General features: G+C 42.7%; 3 protein-coding genes across 3 annotated transcripts; 2 read left to right on the top strand and 1 right to left on the bottom strand.

Moving 5' to 3' along the window:
- Positions 1–3,613: 3,613 nt before the first annotated feature.
- LOC139534424 (ubiquitin-like protein NEDD8) lies at positions 3,614–5,250 on the bottom strand. Its single transcript, XM_071333564.1, has 4 exons — positions 4,981–5,250; positions 4,712–4,759; positions 4,457–4,539; positions 3,614–4,167 (listed from the first exon to the last, which is right to left on the bottom strand). The coding sequence occupies exons 1-4, from the start codon at positions 4,996–4,998 to the stop codon at positions 4,047–4,049; spliced, it is 270 nt and encodes an 89-aa protein (XP_071189665.1). The 5' UTR covers positions 4,999–5,250; the 3' UTR covers positions 3,614–4,046.
- A 178-nt stretch (positions 5,251–5,428) lies between these two features.
- Positions 5,429–18,915, top strand: LOC139534422 (GMP reductase 2-like). The gene is made up of 10 exons (XM_071333561.1): positions 5,429–5,557; positions 10,662–10,792; positions 11,042–11,161; positions 12,981–13,064; positions 13,213–13,386; positions 13,627–13,708; positions 13,837–13,943; positions 16,294–16,336; positions 16,512–16,671; positions 17,013–18,915. Exons 2-10 carry the CDS (start codon positions 10,706–10,708, stop codon positions 17,200–17,202), a joined length of 1,047 nt encoding a protein of 348 aa, XP_071189662.1. The 5' UTR covers positions 5,429–5,557; positions 10,662–10,705; the 3' UTR covers positions 17,203–18,915.
- Positions 18,916–23,421: 4,506 nt separating this feature from the next.
- LOC139534421 (homeobox and leucine zipper protein Homez-like) lies at positions 23,422–25,738 on the top strand. The gene is made up of 2 exons (XM_071333560.1): positions 23,422–23,998; positions 24,202–25,738. Exons 1-2 carry the CDS (start codon positions 23,546–23,548, stop codon positions 25,606–25,608), a joined length of 1,860 nt encoding a protein of 619 aa, XP_071189661.1. The 5' UTR covers positions 23,422–23,545; the 3' UTR covers positions 25,609–25,738.
- The last annotated feature ends 372 nt before the right edge of the window (positions 25,739–26,110 follow it).

The following is a 26,110-nucleotide window of genomic DNA, read 5'->3' on the forward strand; positions in this document are numbered from 1 at the left end:
GATCATCCGTTCACCCACACCGTGTCTCACAAAGACACGGCAGTTGGAACCAAAAATCCAAAATTTGGACTCCAGACTAAAGGACACATTTCTACCGGTCTAATGTCCATTGCTCGTGTTTCTTGGCCCAAGCAAGTCTCTTCTTCTTATTGGTGTCCTTTAGTAGTGGTTTCTTTGCAGCAATTCGACCATGAAGACCTGATTCACACAATCTCCTCTGAACAGTTGATGTTGAGATGTGTCTGTTACTTGAACTCTGTGAAGCATTTATTTGGGCTGCAATTTCTGAGGCTGGTAACTCTAATAAACTTGTCCTCTGCAGCAGAGGTAACTCTGGATCTTCCATTCCTATGGCGATCCTCATCAGATCCAGTTTCACCATAGCGCTTGATGGTTTTTGCGACTGCACTTGAAGAAACTTTCAAAGTTCTTGAAATATTCCGTATTGACTGACCTTCATGTCTTAAAGTAATGATGGACTCTCATTTCTCTTTGCTTATTTGAGCTGTTTTTGCCATAATATGGGACTATCCAAATAGTAAAAATAGGGCTATCTTCTGTATACCCTCCTACCTTGTCACAACACAACTGGTTGGCTCAAACACACTAAGAAGGAAAGAAATTCCACAAATAAACTTTTAAGAAGGCACACCTGTTAATCAATCAATCAAATGTATTTATAAAGCCCTTTTTACATCAGCCGATGTCACAAAGTGCTATACAGAAACCCAGCCTAAAACCCCAAACAGCAAGCAATGCAAATGTAGAAGCGCAGTGGCTAGGAAAAACTCCCTAGAAAGGCCAGAACCTAGGAAGAAACCTAGAGAGGAACCAGGCTCTGAGGGGTGGCCAGTCCTCTTCTGGCTGTGCCGGGTGAAGATTATAACAGTACATGGCCAAGATGTTCAAATGTTCATAGATGACCAGCAGTGTCAAATAATAATAATCACAGTAGTTGTAGAAGGTGCAACAGGTCAGCACCTCAGGAGTAAATGTCTGTTGGATTTTCATAGCCGATCATTCAGAGTTAGAGACAGAAGGTGCGGTAGAGAGAGTCGAAAACAGCACGTCTGGGACAAGGTAGCACGTACGGTGAACAGGTCAGGGTTCCATAGACGCAGGCAGAACAGTTGAAACTGGAGCACCAGCACGACCAGGTGGACTGGGGACAGCAAGGAGTCATCAGGCTCAGGTCCTCCGAGAGAAGAGAGAAAAGAGAGAAAGAGAGAGACAGAAAGATGCATTCCAGGTGACTACCTCATGAAGAGAGAATGCCAAGAGTGTGCAAAGCTGTCATCAAGGCAAAGGGTGGCTATTGGCTACTTTTTTGGTTACTACATGATTCAATATGTGTTATTTCATAGTTTTGATGTCCTCACTATTATTCTACAATGTAGAAAATAGTCAAAATAAAGAAGTTCTAAAACTTTTGACCGGTAGTGTATACTATGGATGGTAGTGTGACCCAGTTTACCAACAATGGCCTTGCTATTTGACCTTTGAAACACACGTGTACACACACTGCTCTTCTTCCGATTTTATAACCAGTTTGAGGCCTTCTCAGTACATTCACACTGCCTTCTCCACACTGCCAAAAGCCAATGAACACTCAATAGCTCACCGGTTTCCATAGAGGGCTGGCTTTATGTTAATGATCCACCACCTTTGTCTTAAGACCTCTTACCAGTGAAGAGAAGATGTCATTCCTTTAGTCTAGATGTCTTAATCTTTCATAAATGTATACACATTCCTCTAAAATCATATTAATGTTATTTCCAATGGTCATTTACTGATCACGCAGATACAAAAATAATGTAATGGATGCAGTGGTATTAATAATGTACAATAATAATACAGATTTGGACCTTAGACACATACTTTACAGTATTAAGTCATTGAAACCAATATACATCTATACATGCAGTTTATGATAAGTCAACCAGTTTGTATAGAGACAGTTTGCCCTCTGCAGTGCTAGCACAAGTAAAAAGTCATGGTATGGGTCGGTGTCTATTATCCTTGTGAAGGTTTAATAATCACAGGGTTCAGGGTCAAAGGTCGAGTTCCAGGGCGACTACCTTGCTGATGTTGCATTGCATCAATCAATGGTTATGTGTCACGTCATCAACTGGGCAGTCAGGCATCAGATTGCTATATTATATCATGTGGTTAGCTGATGTGTTAAACACATGCCCAGGCGTTGTGAGATCTGGCATGCGTCTGCAATGTAGTCTGCCTGGAACTTCAACATATACTGTAGCTCAGACAGGGTATCTTTGAAAGTTGTGTGATATGGATGTGTTTTGTGCCTATATATCACTAGATGTCACATTAACTATATATTCTACTGTACATACTGTATGGAAACTTACCACAGGAGAAAAAAAAAGTTTTTTAAAGTGGGTAATGTATCCTCTTTATCGACATAACTGTGCATTATCAATTCATTACCATCAGCTCGGTCACCTCAGAAACAATATGGCTTTACTCTTACAACAGAAGGACATTGCGATGCATGTGCACAGGGTTGACGGCTTTGTATACATTCATGGTAACCCAATGTTAAACCCAATGTGTATCATTTGTGTATTACTGACGAAGAATACCACAGGTATAGCACTTAAATATCCCCATTTTGCTATTTCCTTCAGTAGAATATTCATCTTTTCAACTATTATGCGTTACCAATGAGAACATTGTAGTATCAGACCTACTGTTCTGCTTACGTTGTAGTATCAGACCTTCTGTTCTGCTTGGTCAATATTAGCCTGGTCTTAGATCTGTATATGCAACCCTGACTATCACTGTGGTAGCGTACAATGAATGGCTAAAGCACAGAGACTACAGATAGAACCAGGCTACTCAATCACTGCCTCATCTAAACTGATGCGCTATTTAATAACACCAAGTAATTGCCTCCCTTGACACAGACCAAACAGAGGACTGCAGGCCTTCAATGGTGGTTCAGGAATATACAGTAGAAGCCTTGGTGTGTGTAGTACTGCAACATAGAAATAAAATAGGTAGATTCTATTTTTATATATTGCAAAACACACCTCAGTAAATCATTGCCCACCTTCTTGTCTATGCTAGCCTGGTTAAACCACACTGAACGTTGCGCTCACCAAGTGAAACAATGGTGAGCGCAATAACAACAAATTTAACCAGGCTATGGCTATGTCTATCTATGTGTTGATGTAGATGGACGTGCTAAAAGCCATGCAATACATGATGTGAAGTCTCACTACGTTTTTGTTCTAAGCAATATGATTGTGACCCCCATACTTAATCCTCCTGGCACCATTGGGTTCCTAATAGACCGATAGTTAAAATAAATGAAGCTATTTTTTTATACTTTTCTGCTGCAAATGATTTTTGACTGGATCGTAAGTCCAACCACCTCCCTTACACATAGAGCCAGGAGATTTTCTTGATCACATGACAACTGTTTAACTGTTTCAGCATGAATGTACATATAGTAACAAGAGATAAATAAATATATACTGAAGTATATTAATTGTTGATGACTGGCGTGGCGTTTGTATTTTTCCTACAGAACGTACCTTTCAGTTCTATAACATTAAACACATCATTAATGACAACACGACACTAGTCACTGATAACTGATGTTTTTTTTTATTGACAAACTAAACCATTACATTCATCTACTTAAAATAATAATTTCTCACTTTCATGCATTGTAAACGTAACATCTGCATCATCAGTTTGATGCACACAAAAGAGGGAGGGACAGGAGCGAGTGCTGACATGGTGATAAGTCCAAAGGACAAAACCTTCTCTTTACAGATATGAAGCAGGGCCCTCATATTTTAACATTAATGACACATGAGTGATTGTAACAGGGTAATATGTCTCCAAGAAGGTCTAGGGTTGAGAGAGGGCTGAAGTTGCCCATAAGCACTGATCTATGGTCAGTTCAGCATTTGTAGCCCATAATGGTTATGGTTTGGATTTGAGGAGGTTTAAGCTGATCCTAGATCTGTGCCTAAGGGCAACATCTACTGGGGCCAAGGCGGGTGTGGTGGTTACAAGGCAAGCAGGAGGCTCGTGGGACAGTGGAGGACCTCCCCTCCTCTTAGCGCAAGGACCAGGTGTAGTACGGAGCCTCCCTGGATCTTGTAGTCTGCTGCTGTCTTCTCATCGTTCCTGAGGGAAAGAAACTGATATTAGGAAGAGAGGGACAATTTCATTCTCATGCACAAACTGTTATTTTTGTGTGTGTTGTTATCTGACCACTGACTAGAGAGAATGTCTGTGGACGTGTACTCTTCCTAGGAAGACGAGTTGCCTCCTACATTAACAATGGTCCAGTGCTGTTGCCCTAGGTCTGGAACTTCCAAGACTAATGCAGGACAACCACTTGAACACAGAGAATATATAAGCTAAGGTTTCTTTTACACGTGATTAATTCCACGATGTTGCCTCTGTGCCTTACATTTGTTTCCCACTGTAGATCAACCTCTGCTGCTGAGGCGGAATCCCCTCTTTCTCCTCCACTCGCTCTTTAATCCTCTCCACCTGACAAGAGACGAGCCAGAGAATACACACACTGAATACATAATATCACTGTATGGTTTCACTGAGGGCTGTGGCATATGCGCACGCACACACACACACACACACACACACACACACACACACACACAGATAAGGAACAAAGGGAATACTGGGAAAAATTCTAGCGCCATACCTTGTCTGTGGGCTCTATGTCAATCTCAATTTCTTTCCCAGTGAGTGTCTGACAGACATTGATAAAATAGTTAGTCATGTTAAAGTGGATGCCTTCATAACCAGCACGCGTCAGTTAGTTACTTATGATCTAAGTTATTCGATTCTTATTTTATGGACCCATGTAGCTAGCTAGCTACTGACTGTGTGCACTGAGCAGCTGAATTAAACCTAAGCTAGCCAAATTGCTTGTGTGGCTGCATATACTGTACGTGTCTGACGTTCTCTTACCTTGACTTTAATCAACATTTTGACTTATTTTGTTTTCTAAATACAATTATACTATAACTGATTTGGTATCTGTGTAATATCAGATAAATGTGGTATCCTGCTTAGCTACAACATGAGACATTTCTACACCAATCTGACTTTGTCGCAAAGAATTCAATTGAAGTTCCTGTGTTTCTCAGAAATAGGTCCCACTATTCTCCGTGCTCACAACGAAAGAGTTCCGCGATGTGCTTAGTAAACTACGGTGTTACGTTTTCTCCGTCAAAAAGTTGTATTAGATTAAATATGTTTATTTAAATAGTTTAGTTACTGTGCGAAAAATCCCTAGAGGTATCCCCATTGCTACTGTTAAAAAAATTACATTTTCGTAGACTTAAAAAAAAACTTACGTAAATGAGTCTTTATTTGTAGTCTTTTCTCAACCTCCACTGCAGCAAAAATATCACAGATAGTCGAATAATAGAACTACAATAATGGCTTTACAGTAAAGACCCGTCCTCTTAAACATTCATGCCTCGCATTTGTAGCGGAAACAGTGCTGGTGAAATGAGATATCTTTCTCATACATTTCATAACGGTAAGAAGTTTATGCCTCATTTCGTAGAGAAGAACATGGTTACTAATATAATTACATCTAACCGTACAGATATAGGGAATTTAACCTCATTTGGCGGTTTTGATTCAATATTAGCTAACTTTGAATTTTGACAGGACCATCGAAATGACAGCAGGATAGCCTGTACTGACTAGATTTTTTAGTAGCTACGTTACATGACCAAAAGTATGTCGACACTGCTCGTCGAGAATCTCATTCCAAAATCATGGGCATTAATATGGATTTGGTCCCCCTTTGCTGCTATAACAGCCTCCACTCTTCTGGGAAGTCTTTCCACTAGATGTTGGAACACTGCTGCAGGGACATGCTTCCATTCAGCCACAAGAGCATTAGTGAGGTTGGGCGATTAGGCCTGGTTTGCAGTTGGCATTCCAATTCATCCCAAAGGTGTTTGATGGGGTTGAGGTCAGGGCTCTGTGCAGGCCAGTCAAGTTCTTCCACACCGATCTCAACAAACCATTTCTGTATGACCTCGCTTTGTGCACGGGGGCATTGTCATGCGGAAACAGGAAAGGGCCTTCCCCAAACTGTTGCCACAAAGTTGGAAGCACAGAATCATCTAGAATGTCATTGTAAGCTGTAGCGTTAGATGGCGCCGAAGAACATGGTTGACGTTTTAAATTCTCCCAACCAATTGTGCAATTTAATAATTTTTTTTGCGTTTTGTGTAATTTATTTCGTAACTTATTGTGTACATAATGTTGCTGCTACCGTCTCTTATGACCGAAAATAACTTCTGGAGATCAGAAAAGCAATTACTCACCACGGACTGGAAGAAACGTTTTCCTTTAACGAGTCCGACGAGAAGGATATCCTGCTTTCACTGGAACAAGCCCAGATCCACGCATTTTGCGTGAAGAAAAGACGCCGGAAAAGAGGACGCAGATCGAGGATCCTTCTGAGAATCCGGAGGCGAGCGAGCAAACTCCCAATGCCTTCCATTCTCCTTGCTAACGTGCAATAGTTGGAAAATAAAATTCATGACCTACTATTAAGATTATCCTGCCAAAGGGACATTAAAAACTGTAACATCTTATGTTTCACCAAGACGTGGCTGAATGAAGAAACGGACAATTTAGAGCTGGTCGGATTTTCCATGCACCGGCAGAACAGAGACGCTACCTCTGGTAAGACGAGAGGTGGGGGATGTGTATTTTTGTCAATAACAGCTGGGGCGCGATGTCTAATATTAAAGAAGTCTCAAAGTATTGCTCGCCTGAGGTAGAGTACCTTATGATAAGCTGTCGACCACACTATCTACCAAGAGAGTTCTCATCTGTATTATGCGTAGCCTTCTATTTCCCACCACAAAGCGAAGCTGGCACTAAGACCGCTCTCAACCAACTCTACAAGGCCATAAGCAAAGAAGAAAATGCTCACCCAGAAGCGGCGCTCCTAGTGACCGGGGACTTTACTGCAGGCAAACATAAATCAGTTTGACCAAATATTTACCAGCATGTCACATGTGCAATCAGGAAGAAAAAAAAGCACCAGCTGTTCTGCATGACTGTGTGATAACGCTCTCGGTAGCCGATGTGAACAAAACCTTTAAACAGGTCAACATTCACAAAGCCGCTGGGCCAGACTGATTACCAGGACGTGTACTCAAAACATGCGCGGACCAACTGGCAAGGGTCTTCACTGACATTTTCAACCTCTCCCTGACCGAGTCTGAAATACCTACATGTTTCAAGCAGACCACCATAGTCCCTGTGCCCAAGGAAGCGAAGGTAACCTGCCTAAATGATTACTGCCCCGTGGCACTCACGTCGGTAGCCATGAAGTGCTTTGAAAGGCTGGTCATGGCTCACATCAACAGCATCATCCCAGACACCCTAGACCCACTCCACTTCGCATACCGCCGCAACAGATCCACAGATGACGCAATCTCAATCGCACTCCACACTGCCCTTTCTCAATTGGACAAAAGGAACACCTATGTGAGAATGCTGTTCATTGACTACAACTCAGCGTTCAACACCAAAGTGCCCACGAAGCTCATCACTAAGCTAAAGACTCTGGGACTAAACACCTCCCTTTGCAACTGGATCCTGGACTTCCTGACAGGACTCCCCCTGGTGGTAAGAGTAGGCAATAACACGTCTGCCACGCTGATCCTTAACACTGGGGCCCCACAGGGTTGTGTACTTAGTCCCCCCCTGTATTCCCTGTTCACCCACGACTGCGTGGCCAAACACGACTCCAACACCATCATTAAGTTTGCTGACGACACAACAGTGGTAGGCCTGATCTCCGACAACGATGAGACAGCCTATAGGGAGGAGGTCAGAGAACTGGCAGTGTGGTTTGATTTGATTTGAAGATTTCCCTTCACTGGAACTAAGGGGCCTAGCTCGAACAATGAAAAACAACCCCAGACCATTATTCCTCCTCCACCAAACTTTACAGTTAGCACTGTAGGTGTAGGTGGCGTTCTCCTGGCATCCGTCAAACCCCAGATTCGTCCATCGGACTGCCAGATAGTGAAGCGTGATTCATCACTCCAGAGAACGCGTTTCCACTGCTTCAGAGACAAATGGTGGTGCGCTTGACACCACCCCAGCCGACGCTTGGCATTGCGCATGGTGATCTTAGGCTTGTGTCTAGCTGCTCGGCCATGGAAACCCATTTCCTGAAGCTCCCGACTAACAGTTATTGTGCTGACGTTGCTTCCAGAGGCAGTTTGGAACTCAGTAGTGAGTGTTGCAACCAAGGACAGATGATTTTTACGCTCTACGCGCTTCAGCACTCGGCAGTCCCGTTCTGTGAGCTTATGTGGCCTACCACTTTGAGGCTGAGCCGTTGTTGCTCCTAGACATTTCCACTTCATAATAACAGCACTTACAGTTGACCGGGGCAGCTTTAGCAGGGCAGAAATTTGACAAACTGACTTGTTTGAAAGGTGGCATCCTATGACGGTGCCACTTTGAAAGTCACTGAGCTCTTCAGTTAGGCCATTCTACTGCCAGTGTTTGTCTATGGAGATTGCATGGCTGTGTGCTCGATTATATACACCTGTCAGCAACGAGTGTGGCTGAAATAGCCAAATCCACTCATTTGAAGGTGTGTCCACATGCTTTTGTATATATCGTATTGCTAGATAGTCCCCCGTTTTTTTCTGGTAATAGAATGCCTTATGGACTATCTATGGATCACCAGGTTTCCATCTGTTAGACACACGCAATATCTCAGACACCACTGGTCCGATTTTGGCGAAACTTGATGTGTCTTAGATCGCCATAGAGAGCCGGCATTTACAAAATTACAATGATTGTCCCAAGCGACAGCGGGAGCTCTATAGTAATTAACTAAAATTCATTAGTCACAAGCGATATCTCATTTGGCCCATTGTGGATATTCTGTTAATTTGATAGTGATGATCTTAAAATTACTTTAAACATTTTAAAGGGTGTATTTTTTTTCTTGCCCCACTGTCACTAAAATGAACAGACCATCAATGGGATTTTATGCAAAAATGTGCTTACTCTGCTGTTTTCTGTGACCTATTTGTTATGCACACATTGTTTATCACGTTCTCCCTCGTTTTTCCTTATGTTTGATTGGAATTTGTATAATCATACAATTACAAAAATGTGCATTTGTGTATGATTTAATACAAATATTGTGCGTTAGTTTGAGTGAGTGCGTGTGTATGGGGAGGGTTGTGGAGTTGTAACTGATTACATGTAAGTTGTGGGAACGTATGTTTTTGGTTTGACATTGGTTCTGGGAGCAAGTCCATATGTTTCCTGACTGGTAAAACTGATTTACAAATGTATTTAAACGCACTGAGAACAGAAGTGAAAATGTAGCCTGTTCTGGGAACGTTTATTTTTAGGTTGCAGCGAGGTTCTGAGAACGTTTTACTATGGTTCCTTGAAAGTTTTCCTGGGAGGTTTTATTAACGGTCTGAAAACAAAAAGTCTAGGTTTTTTGGAGGTTTTTGTTTTTCTTAAAACTTTTATTGAATTCCATGTTTTTTTTACGCATGCAAAGCTGTTAATTTTAGTCTATTCAAACCACATGTGTCAAACTCATTCCATGGAGGGCCGAGTGTCTGCGGGTTTTCGCTTCAGCCTTGTACTTGATTGATGAATTAAGGTCACTAATTGGTAGGGAACTCCCCTCACCTGGTTGTCTAGGTCTTAATTGAAAGGAAAAAACAAAAATCCGCAGACACATGGCTCTCCATGGAATGAGTTTGACGCCGCTGATTAATTTAACTAGAACCATGAGGAAACCTGTAGGAAATATTATGCTGAAGTATTGAAATTCCCACATAATATATATGTTCTCTTAACATTCTCTAAACTAGCCTATTTGAGAACATACCCAATGTCAAACCAGTTGGAGAACGTTCCTAGAATATTACCAAAATTTAAATGAAATGTAACCATGTTTTAACTTTTAGGAAACGTTCTGTTAAAGTAGCCTAATGAAATACCAAGAAAATAATGTTTTTTGTCAAGTTTGTTAAATGTGCTGAGAATGTTCCAAAGCCAAGCAACTATCCTGCACCATTCCAAGAAAGTTGTGAGAAGGTTGTATGCAAAATAACCATAGGACGACCATACAGTACACTCACCAAGCTCTAAGAAACATATGGTTATCATAATGTTATGTTAGCTGAGATGTAATCTGATTACAAAAAACCCTGTAATTTTAATCAGTTACATTACATGCAAAAAATATTGTAATCAGATTACAGATACTTTTGAAAAACTAGATGATTACTTCTTGGATTATTGTTTTATTCACTTAGGATGTTTGTTCCACCTGAGCGAGTCTGACCACAAGTCAGAGACCGCTATGATGACACACCAGATGTATTTGATGGATTATTTTTGTCTTCTACTAATACCTTTTAAGGGGAAAGTAATCCAAAAGTAACAAAGTAATTACGGATTTGGGTAATCCAGAAAAATACGTTACTGATTCAGGACAGGTAACTAGTAACTGTAACTGATTACATTTAGAAAGTAACCAACACAACCTTGTGTGTGGGTTGGTATGACAGCCTGTTCTATTCTGTTGTTCGTTTTGTCGACCTCATTGCAGACAGCAGACAAAGATACAACGTGCCCATACTACAGATAACCAGCAGTAGAAATGCCTCGCATTGAGAATGACATCAAGTTGGACTTCAAGGACGTACTTCTCCGTCCGAAACGAAGCACACTCAAGTCCCGTAGTGAGGTGCATAACTCCTTTGTCCTATTTTGTACTGTTTATGTATTGTTCTGTTGTGTTCAAATACCCGTTTGTACCAGACAAACACAGCATATCGCTCTTCAATAATAATTAAGTATTTTTCTCTAATTATAACACGTCTGTCTGTCCCTCCGTACGTACGTCTGTCTTTGTCTTTTTGCCTGCCTGCTTTTCTGCCTGTCTGCCTGCTTCTCTGCCTGTCTGTCTGTCTGCCTGTCTGTCCTTCTCCTCCAGGTGGACCTGATGAGAAGTTACACCTTCAGGAACTCCAAGGGAAGCTACAGAGGAATCCCCATTGTTGCAGCCAACATGGACACCGTCGGCACTTTCGAGATGGCTCTGGCTTTGTCCAAGGTATAGACATAGAGAAATACATAGTGTGTGTATATACATCATTGGGTATAGATACCAAAAAGCAATCATCAACCTCCTCCCTCAGTCCAACCTTCTAATACTAAACAACCTCTACTCCCACAAATATCCCCTCCTGGCTCCCATAGAAAGCAAATTACAAATACAGTACAGTGCCTTCGGAAAGTATTCAGACACCTTTTTCCACATTTTGTTACGTTACAGTCTTGTTCTAAAATGTATTAAATAGTTTTTTCCCCCTCATCAATCCACACACAATACCCCATAATAACAAAGCAAACATTTTTTTTTTTGAAATGTTTACTAATTTATTAGAAATTAAAAACTGAAATATTACATTTACATAAGTGTTCAGACCCTTTACTCAGTACTTTGTTGAAGCACCTTTGGCTGCGATTACACCATTGAGTCTTCTTGGGTATGACGCTACAAGCTTGGCACACCTGTATTTGGGGAGTTTCTCCCATTCTTATCCGCAGATCCTCTCAAGCTCTGTCAGGTTGGATGGGGAGCGTCGCTGCACAGCTATTTTCAGGTCTCTCCAGAGATGTTCAATCGGGTTCAAGTCCGGGCTCTGGCTGGGCCACTCAAGGACTTTCAGAGACTTGCCCCGAAGACACTCCTGCATTGTCTTGGCTGTGTGCTTAGGGTCGTTGTCCTGTTGGAAGGTGAACCTTCACCCCAGTCTGAAGTCTTGAGCACTCTGGAGCAGGTTTTCCTCAAGGATCTCTCTGTACTTTGCTCAGTTCATATTTGCCTCGATCCTGGCTAGTCTCCCAGTCCCTGCCACTGAAAAACATCACCGCAGCATGATGCTGCCACCACCATGCTTCACCATAGGGATGTTGCCAGGTTTCCTCCAGACGTGACGCTTGGCATTCAGGCCTAAGAGTTCAATATTGGTTTCATCAGACGAGATAATCTTGTTTCTCATAGTCTGAGAGTCTTTAGGTGCCTTTTGGCAAACTCCAAGCGGGCTGTCATGTATGTGCCTTTTACTGAGGAGTGGCTTCTGCCTGGCCACTCTACCATAAAGGCCTGATTGGTGGAGTGCTGCAGAGATGGTTGTCCTTCTGGAAGGTTCTCCCATTTCCACAGAGGAACTCTAGAGCGCTGTCAGAGTGACCATCGGGTTCTTGGTCATCTCCCTGACCAAGGTCCTTTTCCCCCGATTGCTCAGTTTGGCCGGGCGGCCAGCTTTAGGAAGAGTCTTGGTGGTTCCAAACTTCTTTCATTTAAGAATGATGGAGGCCACTGTGTTCTTGGGGAACTTCAATGCTGCGTAAATGTTTTGGTACCCTTCCCCAGATCTGTGCCTCGACACAATCCTGTCTCAGAGTTCTAAGGACAATTCCCTTCGACCACATGGCTTGGTTTTTTCACTGTCAATTGTGGGACCTTCTATAGACAGGTGTGTGCCTTTCCAAATCATGTCCAATCAATTGAATTTACCACAGATGGACTCCAGTCAAGTTGAACAATGGAAACAGGATGCACCTGAGCTCAATTTCGAGTTTTATAGCTCTGAATACTTATGTAAATAAGGTATTTCTGTTCTTTATTTTTTATAAATTTCCAAACATTTCTAAAAACCTGTTTTCACCTTGTCATTATGGGATATTGTGTGTAGATCTGAGGATTTTTTTTTTATTTCATCCATTTTAGAATAAGGCTGTAACGTAACAAAATGTGGAAAAAGTCAAGGGGTCTGAATACCTTCGGAAGTCTCTGTACACATAGGTTTAATAACTTTAAAGGTGTTTTTAAAGTAAGTGTTCTTGTCTCTCTTTCTCCCCCACAGTTCACACTCTTCACTGCCATTCACAAGCACTATTCAGTAGATGACTGGAAGGAGTTTGCAACAAAGAATCCAGAATGTGTACCGGTACGTTGAAACAATATCAGTTGTAATCCAAAGTATGACTCCTTGTAATAACTGTATGACAAGACTCCTCTTGTTTTTTAATGTGTTCATTTGGTCTCTCTATCTCTTTCTCTCGCTCTCTGACTCTCGCTCCCTCCCGCTCTCTTAGAGTATGGCAGTCAGCACAGGGACAGGTGAAGGGGACTTTGACAGGCTGGGTGAGATCACAGCCGCTGTGCCTCAGCTCCAGTACATCTGTGTGGATGTGGCCAATGGCTACTCTGAGCACTTTGTCCACTTTGTTAAAGATGTGCGTCAGAAGTACCCGACACACACCATCATGGTCAGTGACTCCTCTACGCTGTCTTTTCTATTGGGCGAACTCCGGTTAGGCCTTTTGGAGTGTTTTTACAGTGATGATATTGATGATAGTTGATACATCTCACACTATTCCCGAGGGCTCTTGTCAAAGTAGTGCACTCAGGGTGTCAATTGAGGCCATATAGGACTAGTCAAAAGTAGTGCACTATATAGTAGTGCACCATTTAAGACACTGAAAGTGATTGTGTTGTCTTTGCCACAGGCGGGGAATGTGGTTACTGGGGAGATGGTGGAGGAGCTGATCCTCGCTGGCGCTGACATCATCAAAGTGGGCATCGGACCAGGTGATGTCATAAACTGGGGACTATCACATTGCTGTTTTTCTGGATCGTCGTATTGAATTGAGGCCTTAGTGTGATCATACTGATAAACACCTAACTTTCTGCCTGTATGTATGTCTGTCTGTCTGTAGGCTCTGTGTGCACCACCCGTAAGAAAACAGGGGTGGGTTATCCCCAGCTGAGCGCTGTGATAGAGTGTGCCGATGCTGCTCACGGCCTGGGCGGACACATCATCTCTGTAAGCCTCCATTATTATTATACACCTATAGTTATACACTCACATCCTTTTGGCTCAACAGTCTTTATAAAACGTTTATACACCCTGAACTTCATTATACATTTGGAAAGTATTCAGACCCCTTCACTTTTTCCACGTTTTGTTACATTACAGCCTTATTCTAAAATAGATTTTTTTTAAATATAATCTCATCAATCTACACACAATACCCCATAATGACGAAGCGAAAACAGGTTTTTAGACATTTTTGCTAATTTATAAAAGATCAAAAACAGAAATACCTTATTCATATAAGTATTCAGAACCCTTTGCTATGAGACTCGAAATTGAGTTTAGGTGCATCCTGATTCCTTTGATCATATTTGAGATGTTTCTACAACTTCATTGGAGTCCACGTGGGGTAAATTAAGTTGATTGGACATGATTTGGAAAGGCACACACCTGTCTATAGAAGGTCCCACAGTTGACAGTGCATGTCAGAGCAAAAACCAAGCCATGAGGTCGAATGAGTTGTCCATAGAGGTCCGAGACAGGATTGTGTCGAGGCACAGATCTGGGGAAGGGTACCAAAAAATGTCTGCAGCATTGAAGATCCCCATGAACACAGTGGCCTCCATCATTCTTAAATGGAAGAAGTTTGGAACCACCAAGACTCTTCCCGGCCAAACTGAGCAATCTGAGGAGAAGGACCTTGGTCAGGGAGGTGACCAAGAACCCGATGGTCACTCTGACAGAGCTCCAGAGTTCCTCTGTGGAGATGGGAGAACCTTCCAGAAGGACAACCATCTCTGCAGCACTCCACCAATCTGGCCTTTATGGTAGAGTGGCCAGACAGAAACCACTTCTCAGTAAAAGGCACATGACAGCCCATTTGGAGTCTGCCAAAAGGCACCTAAAGGACTCAACAAGATTCTCTGGTCTGATGAAACCAAGATTGAACTCTTAGGCCTGAATGCCAAGCGTCACGTTTTGAGGAAACCTGGCACCATCCCTATGGTGAAGCATGGTGGTGGCAGAATCCTGTTGTGGGGATGTTTTTCAGCGGCAGGGACTGGGAGACTAGTCAGGATCGAGGGAAAGATGAACAGAGCAAAGAACAGCGAGATCCTTGATGAAAACCTGCTCCAGAGCGCTCAGGACCTCAGACTGGGGCAAAGGTTCACCTTCTAACAGGTCTTGGCTGTGTGCTTACGGTTGTTGTCAATGCAGGAGTGGCTTCGGGACAAGTCTCTGAATGTCCTTGACTGGTCCAGCCAGAGCCCGGACTTGAACCCGATCGAACATCTCTGGAGAGACCTGAAAATAGCTGTGCAGCGACGCTCCCTATCCAACCTGACAGAGCTTGAGAGGATCTGCAGAGAAGAATGGGATAAACTTCCCAAATAGAGGTGTGCCAAGTTTGTAGCGTCATACCCAAGAAGACTCAAGGCTGTAATCGATGCCAAAGGTGCTTTAACAAAGTACTGAGTAAAGGGTCTGAATATTTATATAAAAGGTGATATTTCAGTTTGTTTTTTTACATATACATTTCTAAAAAAAAATATATCAAAAAAACTGTTTTTGCTTATGGGGTATTTAAAAAAAATCTATTTTAGAATAAGGCTGTAAGGTAACAAAATGTGGAAAAGGTCAAGGGGTCTGAATACTTTCTGAATGAACTGTACATACACAGTGAGCTCAAAGTATTGGGACAGTGACACAAGTTTTTTTGTGTTGATTTGGTCTCTGTACTCCAGCACTTTGGATTCTAAATTATACAATGACTATGAGGTTAAAGTGCAGACTGTCCGCTTTAATTTGAGGGTATTTCCATCCATATCTGGTGAACCGTGTAGAAATTACAGCATTTTTTGTACATAGTCCTCCCATTTTAGGGGACCTAAAGTATTAGGACAATTTCACTTATAGTGTAGTCAAAAGTGTAGTATTTTGTCTCATATTCCAAGCAGACAATGATTACATCGAGCTTGTGACTCTACAAACTTGTTGGATGCATTTGCTGTTTGTTTTGTTTGTGTTTTTGATTATTTTTGTGCCCAATACAAATGAATGGTAAATAATGTATTGTGTCATTTTGGAGTCACTTTTATTCTAAGAATAGAATATGTTTCTAAACACATCTACAATTAATGTGGATGCTATGACTCATCATTATTCACAATTCATTCAGGACTATCCGTAATCACTGTAGCATCCACATTAATGTACAAGTGTTTAAAACATTAGATTCTTATTTACAATCAAGGTGTGTCACTGTCCCTGTACATACAAAGATTGTTCCGAGGACAGAGACTTTCCCTGAAAATGTGCATTATTTTATTATTCCTTATTTTCTTTTTCTCTCATAAAGGATGGTGGATGCACTTGCCCTGGTGACGTTTCCAAGGCTTTTGGTGAGTTTTGTAACGGTCAAATTCGATTTTTCAGCTCACAGAGCACACAGTACTTACTTTAATCAGCCTTCAACCATGTACAGAGACTCTACAACAGAGTACTATGTGTCTGACCCCTGCTGGATTTGCTCTGCATTTTGATTGGCTGTGTGCTGTGGTTGTGTGTGACTCACAGGTGCCGGGGCGGACTTTGTGATGCTGGGCGGGATGCTGGCCGGCCACTCAGAGAGCGGGGGCGAGGTCATCGAGAAGAACGGGAAGAAGTACAAGCTGTTCTACGGCATGAGCTCCGACACGGCCATGAAGAGACACGCCGGGGGTGTGGCCGAGTACAGGTCAGAGATGTTACTGGCAGCAAAGCAGGAAACTAGCAGTTTTTATCTTTGGCGCACACTTTAGGGAAAGAATAAGACTAACACACTTTAGGGAAAGAATAAGACTAACACACTTTAGGGAAAGAATAAGACTAACACACTTTAGGGAAAGAATAAGTAGTAAGTCAGTATTGGACAAGTAAGCCTTGTCTGAGTCAGAACAGCCCATAGGGGCATGCCAGGAACCTATCTCCTGTTTCTGTAGCATGAGGCAGCTTGATGTACATGTACACCCCCTTGACAGGACTCTAATCTGGGGAAGCATAAGAGATCACGAAACCATTCCCTCTTTCTTCCCCCAGGGCATCTGAAGGGAAGACGGTAGAGGTAGTCTACAAGGGTCCTGTGGACGAGACCATACGGGATGTCCTGGGCGGGGTACGCTCCACCTGCACCTACGTGGGCGCAGGGAAGCTCAAGGAGCTCAGCCGCAGGACCACCTTCATCAGGGTCACCCAGCAGCTCAACACCGTCTTTGGGAACGATAACTAGGCGAGGTCCAGGCTGGTTCACACACACACATACACCATACCGTTGATAGTAAGAATCAGTCATTTGAGAAACTTAAACCTAGGATAAATGTTTGGTTGCCAAAACCTTTTTAGATAATACTATCAAACAATCCCTTATCTAAGAGTCATATTTAAGCAAAAGGCATTTGGGGGTGTGGTATATGGCCAATATACCATGACCAAGGGCTGTTCTTATGCACGACGCAACGTGGAGTGCCTGTATACAGCCCTTAGCCGTGGTATATTGGCAATATACCATAAACATTTTGTCATACCAATCAGCATTCAGGGCTCGAATCCACCCAGTTCATAATTCAACTTTAAACATATTTGACTTATTCTAAACTGCCATAAATGTACATTTCTTGGTAATAAGTGAACTGAGGGCACTTCAGGACGAATTTCTCAATCATTCCCATTCAGCTCCGGGGGCCGTGAGTACAGGCTTCTCTCAATGTCCAATATTTTCTACCGCGTCCTATCATTTCACATGATCTTGCTCTCTCTCTCTCTCTCTCTTTACCTCCCAATCCCCCATTTTCCTAACACTTCTATGCACATCCCTGTTTTTCAAGACATCTCATCGCCATGCTGTTTGAAAACCATATGCCATAAATGAATATACAGTATTTCACTGTATGAAGTATGTACTATATTGAGATTGCAAGCGTTAAAAACATCTGCTTTTATTATTGTAGATAGTCAACAAATTCTGAGTCAAGTGGACGGGCTACATACAGTGAAGAGATTCAGATGTTCATTATAATGACCAATACCGCTGATTATTTTATCCTTTCTTTTCAAAATAACTTAAATATATATATTGCACTTAATGATTTGCTATGATTTAGTATTCCAGTCGTTTTCCCCATAGCAAGTTAGTTTTTCTGCTATTCTCATGCGGACCAAATATTAAAGCGAGGAGGAAATAGATACTGAATGAAAATAATGACAAACAGGTGTTTCGTGTACTGTACAGCTACAGCAGCAACTCGGTCAGTCAAATTACACACAGCATGTTGACGGGAAACTGTTGTAGAATACAAAATGTAGGGTTGCAAAATTCCTGTAACTTTACCCAAATTCCCAGGTTTTCCAGAAGTCCTGAGTGGAACTTGGAAGATTCCCAGTGTAACGGATGTGAAATGGCTAGCTAGTTAGCGGGTACGCGCTACTAGCGTTTCAATCAGTTACGTCACTTGCTCTGAAACCTAGAAGTAGTGTTGCACCTTGCTCTGCAAGGGCCGCGGCCTTTGTGGAGCGATGGGTAACGATGCTTCGTGGGTAAGGTGTTCTTAATTTAATGGTTAAGGTGTTGGCTTGACAGTCGCTGGACACGGTTCGAGTCCTTGTCGGGGCTCTCTCCTGAATTCGCGACAGTATGTTTTGACGGTAAGGAAGGCAGGACAGCTTGGATTGTTACCTCGACTTACTGTTCATTTCTCACTTTTGTCAATTAGACTAGATTGCATGGAGATTCCATCAGTATTCACATTATTACTTTACTGGATATTCAGTTACTTTGCTAGAATGTTGTCTATGCATTATTGTTTTAACAGTATGACATATCAAACAGTACAGTTTATTTATGTACTGTATTTTATATACTATACTATATTACGTGGATATTTCTGTCATGTTAAGATTTACTCTTAAAATGAACAATGAACTAACAATAAACAATGCTCTCTGAGTCAAGATCACTTTCTGAATCAAAATACAACATGAATTTAAAAAAAACATAAGCCTACGCAACATTAACCAATTAAACAGTTGTGTAGCAATGAGGTTTGTGCTGTAGGCTATAGGCCCAATACATTGTCACTGCATATTGGCAATGCTTGAATTGCCCTGCTAATGTTGTTCTTCTCAGACCATTTTGAAATCATATTTAAACATGTTAGGTGTATGATCCCACTGGTAATTGATCATTTGTTGTATTACTTGTGAGGCACAGCTGAGTGAGCATAATAATTACATTATTTTTTTTTTTACTGGACTGATGGCCTGCATCTGATGGTCAGTCTGAGGGGAGGGAGCAGCTGTGAGGTTGCCTCTCACCGTCCCTACGCTCTACCTTCCCTCCACTGAGGAAAGGGGACAGTTTTCCAGCTGATGTCAAAACGTATTTCTGCCTCATGCACAAATTAATGTTGTTACCCCTATGACCAGAGAAAGTGAAATAGTCCTTCATGTTAGAAAAGACAAGTCGCTAATAATAACAAACGCAAGCTTATCGGGAACACTTTGCCATCTATACTTCTTCATTGCAGCTGCAGTGATGGTTGTAGCGTGAGTGGAAGCAGGGAGAACGTGCATTTTATGGCTTAACATGTTGACAGTGCTGAATAACAACTTAAACATGAACTTACTCATAAAAACATCAGCTCTTTGATGTATTCATGGAGTCTCTCTGTAGTCAGGGTTTTAAAATCTCACAGTATACATTTTGCTGTGCATTCCATGCTTATTTTTAGTCTCTGGCTCGAGGAAACTGTGCAGATAGGTGAGCTCAGCTAAAGTGTTGTAGTCCTATAGGTGCACTTGATTTGCTCTCTGGGCCTGCAGGGTAGGCAGAGCTCTATATTCAGACACATGAAATGGTTCAAAATGGGAACACTTTGCCTTCCTTTTGCTGGGACTGCTGAATAAAGTGCACCTACCGCCAACTGTACGAAATAAATACAATTAAATAAGGAACGCTAGGCTTCATCACAAAGTTTCTAAACCCAGAGAAGCAACATCGTGACACTTCCGGGAAAGCTTGCGAAGCAGACCAGGCCTGGGTTTGAGAAGTCAATGAGAGAAGTGAAAAATTCTACTTTAGCTGTTCATTTTCTGGATTCGAGACAATGTCTTAAGTAGTTGAACATGTTATTACTCCAACCTCGTCAAAGTAACAAACTGGGACGTTTTAATTTTCGTTAAAAAATACTTTATATCAAATGAGTGCCTTTGATTTGACAGCTTGCACATCTTGCGCTGTTCGACGCAAGATCGTTGTTTTCTTTTACCTAAATGCTTGGTGATCGACTAGGAATGCCTTGGAGATGGACCGGTCGATGGTGACCATTGCTCTAAAACAAACGGTGAAACAAGTCATATGGAATGCTCTTTATTGGTCAGAACCAGGGGCGCAACTTTCACTGGGGCGGACATGTCATTCTGAAATTGCATTTTCAGTTTTACTATTGGAATGTGATACAAAACCAGGCGACGGTGTGCTTTAGGACCATGCGGACGACCCCGAGCGGTCGGGTAGGCTGTTTGGAGTGTTTATCCGACTGGTCAGATCTGACAAGACTGAAATAACAACAAATGTGGCTTAAAAACGGCATGACATGTTTGACTAATACCAAAATATATGAAAATGAATCATCCTGGAAAACACTATGAAGTAAAGTAAATATACAGACATAATGAAAACTAGTCAGTTACACACCTTAAGAAAATGGCAATGTATTCCTCAGACCTGTTTGTAAATTAACCATTTCACAATATCTGGACAGAAACCACAGCATTTACATTCAATCAACTGAATATTTACATTATTTATTGTACAATGATGAGGTCAATGAAACGTGATTAAGGGACATGAAAAGATGGAAGTTCAATGGAACAACATTGTGATAGGTGGGTAATTTAACTAGCAGGGGGAGACAAAGTCCTGCCTTGTATGTTAACTGAAATCTAGCCAGTGTAAGACACAATATTTTTTATTTTGTTTCACCTTTATTTAACTAGGCAAGTCAGTTAAGAACAAATTCTTATTTACAATGATGGCCTACCACAAGGCAAAAAGTCTCCTGGGATTAAAAATTAAATAAAAATATAGGACAAAACACATATGACAAGAGAGACGCCAGAACACCACATAAAGAGAGACCTAAGACGACAACATAGCATGGCAGCACAATAGTCGGGATCCAAACTGAACTCAATACATTTAAGATATTGCCTAGACAAGCTCACAGAATTCCTCTATATACGGCATACCATTAACCCTCTCACACTTGCACATGAGACCCTGGTGAGACTCACTCATTAGGTTCCGGTGGTGGTAAGACTGCTGTTGAAACTGATAGACCTCTCCACATGGGCATCCCCACTGCTGCGCTCCATACTGTCTGGCAATGGCTGGGTCACCTCCTGAGAACATGTTACTCTGGCGAATGGTGCTTGTTTAATAAAGTTAGGTCAAAGCCGAATCAATGGCTGCAAGATCACATAATGATAGTATTCTACATAACATACCCAAATATAGTAATAGCATAGTATAACATTACTGGAAGACAAAAAACACCACCAAATTCCTTAGGAGGTTTTAGGATGATTGTGCACGTGGTTACATGCTTCTCTCATGTGGCCAAAACTCAACAGCGTCTCAAGAAGAGCTAAATCAGGGATGCCAACTTGGATAGGGGTGGGGGCCACAAAAAATCTGAAGTCTTCATGAGGGCCCTCAGTGGCTTGCGGGTCTGAGTACCCACATCCATACCAGCACATGCAGTCAAAGCCGGCCCTAGCCTTTTGAGGGCCCTAAGTGAAAACTTACGATGGACAGTGGGAAATGTGAACGGACTCGAGGTTGGGTGACCACCAAAATGTGCGTAAAGTAGTGGTAAAGAACGTGATTCGAATCTTCAGCTCCAATGTGTCATTAACACAGCAACATTCATAGGCCGTGTTCGAGAGGCTCAAACCCGCAACGCATCATGGGTAAATTGTGACTGACTGATCTACAAATAATAATGAGTCGTTTTGATGAAAGGTGCTTTGTAGATCAGTCAGTCAGCAGTCGCCTGCAGTCGTTTTGATCCTCTTAAATACGGCCAATATTATGTCTAAACCCCGCCCATTTCTAGAATTTATCTTCTTAAAATTGTATTTTTAACCTAATCCTAACCACACTGCTAACCTTATGTATAACACACATTTTTTATAACTTTTTGTAGCAAATTTGGACTTTGTGGCTGTGGAATCGGTCAGTGCCATCCTGAATCATTGAGAGTACCTACACCATTGAAGTTGACATTTTAAATGGTTAAAGTAAGAGTTAGGTAAGGGTTATCGTTTAAGTCGTTTGTAAGTCTCTGTACTTTACTATTTATATTTTTGACAACTTTTACTTTTATTCCACAACATTCCTAAAGAAAATAATGTACTTTTTACTCCATAAATGTTCACTGACACCCAAAAGTACTCGTTACATTTCATATGCTTAGCAGGACAGGAAAATGCTCCAATTCAAGCACTTGTCAAGAGAACATCCCTGGTCATCCATACTGCCTATGATCTGGCAGACTCACTAAACACACACGTATGTCAATTATGTCTGGGTGTTGGAGTGTGCCCCTGCCTAGCCATAAATTAAAATAACAAGGAAATTGTGCCATCTGTTTTGCTTAATATAAGAAATGTTGGATGATTTATACTTTTACTTTTGAAACTTAAGCATATTTTAGCTATTACATTTACTTTTGATACTTAATTACATTTAAAACCAAATACTTTGAAACTTTTACTCGAGTAGTATTTTACTGTGTGACTCACTTTTACGTGATTCATTTTCTATTAAGGTACAGTATCTTTACTTTTACTCATGTATGAAAATTGGGTACCTTTTCCACCACTGTATCTAGTGGAAACCGGGAGAAAGGGATCCAGGGCATAAATTAATGGAACTCATGTTAGATGTACAACACAGCCAACAGGGGGAGACAAAGTGCAAGTTTACATGTAAACCTGAATCCATCCATCCTGTAATCAAAAATAATAATCGGTGGCATGTAGCTAGGGTTGACGCTTAAAGTTAGCTAGCTACGTGGTCATGGATACGGTGCCCATGGTATGAGAAACAACACTGAAGCACAGCAAACAGCCATACTGTGAGTTCGATTAATGGTATCTAATGGTAACGTTAAGTACTGTTAGATAACTATTTGTTGTTGGGATAATAACAGTGATAAGTAGCGCTAGTTAGCTAACTATAAATCCCAGTTAGCTATAGTAGCTAGCAAATAGTTAGCTAGCAAGCTAGCATTGTTGGTTAACAGTAGCAAATACTGTAGCTTACTTACATTGCATTGCACACACCCAGTGGTTAGCGCGCAGACGCATGATACGCACACATGCACGGAATGCATATACACACAACAATGACAAACACATGGATGGAAGTGTAGCTAGCTAATTTGTCCAAAGCAGTTCTAACTATAGTAGCAAACTAGCTAGCCAACTTTGTTTTTTACATTATGAAAAGAATATACAAAAAACGTAGGAGTTTTTAAATTATATATATCCATTACCATAAGAGTGCTGTGATGACCAGAACAAAGCGGACAGCAGAGCTGGACAAGCATCCAGATCCAGCTGCTAAGCTCACAAAGAGTGAGTTAGCTCCAGCCCTAACATCAGCTACCCCTATACCACAACCACGGTACCCAGCCTCCATCCCTGACCCCACTCCCTTCCCTCCTGTAGGCCCCGCTGACAGCAGCAAGGGGGGCACAGGGATAATGTACCCCAAAAGTCAGGGGAGGGTAGGCACAGCGTCCCCCTACAATCTTGCTCCGGCTCCCTTCGACCTCAACCAGAACCACGTGGTGTGTCTGCCTCTGGTCTCCGAGCACCTGAAGCTCCTGTGGGCGTGCTCAGACCAGACCCAGGAACTGGACGGCGTGGCTTATCTCATAGAGGCCTTCAACGTGTTCCCATACCCGACGCTGGGGGAGACTGCGTCGCTCGCCCAGAGCTGCTCTCTGCATCTGGACCAGGTATAGTCCCCTGTACAGTCCCCAGTCCTCTTGCCCTGATACATGGTTGTCCACTTCTAGTTGACTTCGACATAGCATGGGCAAACTACCAACACATGGTCCTTGCTCAGCTTCTTTCCATTTGCAGCCCCTTCCTGTAGTCATTAGGAGTCAGCAGCACATTTCTTGTGAAAACAACCAATCTTATCCTGTCCTTATCTTAGGTCAGAGTGTGGTTCATGGTCCAGCGGCTCCGCTATGGGATCAGCTGGGATGCAGAAGAGATCTGTATGGCACGGTGCAAGATTTGCGGACCAAACCAGGCGAAGGAGAAGGACAAAAAAGAGAAAGAAGAGAAGGTATTGCCTCCCCTCAGTAAGGAGGATGATAGGAGAAACAGGAGCGAACATTCACCTGTGTCCACCTCCAATCAGCTTAGCAGCCTGTCCTTCGAGTCCTCCTCACCCGTTCCTCGAAAACGCCGTAAACGCCACCCTGTTGTTGCACCCAATAACTCCAATCTGCAACACCCTTCACCTCCAGTCCCTCTGTGCTTAGTGGCGCCCCCCACAACCACAGGGCAAACCCTAGAAGCCCCCGACAAAACCCACGAAAACGTCAAACCCCAGAGGCACTGTCAGGATTTTCACTCAGAGCTGTGGCGGAGCTTCGGCTGTAACACAAATCCTCCGAAGGAGGAGCTCCAGCGTCTGCAGGCCCTCACCAGGCTCCACATGAAGTACATCCGCAAGTGGTTCTGCAACCGGCGTTTCTTGCTCCACCACCGCGTCAAGGCCGACCCAGAGTCTGAAGAGAACGGCCAGTCGCAGCCCAACGGCCTCCTGTCGTCACAGACACAGCTTAGTCAGCGTCTGACGCAACCACCACCGCCAGCTGACAGCAGGGTCAGACCGTCACCGACGAAGAAAAGGGTCTGTCAAGTAGATGATGTCGACTTCCTAAGCAGGAGCCGCAATGGTAACCATGTCCATGGCAACCCCGCTAACACCACCCACCAGATTAGGTCAAACTTGAAGGTGAAGGAAAAAGAGAAAGAACCAGCGGAAGTACAGAAGAAGAAGACGGGAGCAGCAGACAAAGAGAAAACGGACAGAGCTGGAGTTAAGAGATGGGAAAAGAACATCAAGAAGGAACTGAAGATGGAGCGGAACGCGGTGGGGATCACCAAATTCATCGATGACGACGGAGAAGAGCAAGTTATCAAAATGGGCCCGTGGCCGAAGAACAAGACAATAGCCCAGCTGGAGCTCCTGAGACACTTCTTCCTCACCTGCCAGTGGCCCAACAAAGGGGACTACACGCAACTGCAGCAGCAGACAGGCCTCTCGCGGAAGGCTCTCACCCAGTGGTTCGGAGACACCCGCTACTACGTCAAGAAGGGCATGGAACGCTGGATGAGTGGGGAGGAGCACCGGAAGGTCCTGGCGCAGATTAGGGAGAAGCAGAGGCAACGGCAGAGGGACTGGTTGATGACTGAGGAAACAGGTCCATCGGGGTCCTCCTCCGTGCCGTCTTTGCGTACCGTGACTCATAGTGCTAATGGGGAGGCTGGTAGGGAGGAGGATGGAGCTGGGACTTTGAGACCTATGAATGGCGTGAAGCTGGAGTGACCGCTGGGACAGACTTGGGGGTACTCGATAGTATAAAAAGGCTTCTTCTCCTTGTGCTCTCTCGTCTAGGAGTACTGATCCAGCATGGCCTAACAGGTGAAATGTTATTTGTTGAAACTTGAAATCGATCTGAAACTCACCTGTCTGCAGTGGTGGAGAAGGAAGCTGAGTATTGAGTCACACCCCTGCTGTAATGCTGGAGAGGCCTGGAGGGTGCTGAAAGGGGACTGTTGGGCTACATATTAGGAATTGGTACGAATGAGGCAGCATTCTGTTTGTATGTTACAAGTTGTTGATTATGTTTATGATCTAGTCTACTTTAGTTGTAGCACTATTGAAACTGGCACTTCCTGTTCAGTTATTCATTCAAATGTCAATTCATGTTTCAAGCCCCATCACGGGTTTATGCTGGGAAGTTTCTATGACATTGCATTGATGTTCCTTGTTTGATATGTTCAGGGTGTAAAGAATTGGGGAAACTACCAGACCTGCGACAACCTAT

The sequence above is a fragment of the Salvelinus alpinus genome, chromosome 11 (assembly GCF_045679555.1).
Source record: "Salvelinus alpinus chromosome 11, SLU_Salpinus.1, whole genome shotgun sequence".
Lineage (NCBI taxonomy): Eukaryota > Metazoa > Chordata > Actinopteri > Salmoniformes > Salmonidae > Salvelinus > Salvelinus alpinus.

Bases quoted from the DNA above. Each gene is read 5' to 3' on its own strand.
- LOC139534421 (XM_071333560.1), top strand. From the start codon at position 23,546: ATGACCAGAACAAAGCGGACAGCAGAGCTGGACAAGCATCCAGATCCA. The intron at 23,999-24,201 runs GTATAGTCCCCT...TCCTTATCTTAG, and splicing joins GCTCTCTGCATCTGGACCAG to GTCAGAGTGTGGTTCATGGT.
- LOC139534424 (XM_071333564.1), bottom strand. The intron at 4,540-4,711 runs GTATGGCGCTAG...GTCTCTTGTCAG, and splicing joins ACATAGAGCCCACAGACAAG to GTGGAGAGGATTAAAGAGCG. The intron at 4,168-4,456 runs GTAAGGCACAGA...TCTTTCCCTCAG, and splicing joins ATCTACAGTGGGAAACAAAT to GAACGATGAGAAGACAGCAG.
- LOC139534422 (XM_071333561.1), top strand. From the start codon at position 10,706: ATGCCTCGCATTGAGAATGACATCAAGTTGGACTTCAAGGACGTACTT. The intron at 11,162-12,980 runs GTATAGACATAG...TCTCCCCCACAG, and splicing joins TGGCTCTGGCTTTGTCCAAG to TTCACACTCTTCACTGCCAT. The intron at 16,337-16,511 runs GTGAGTTTTGTA...TGTGACTCACAG, and splicing joins TGACGTTTCCAAGGCTTTTG to GTGCCGGGGCGGACTTTGTG.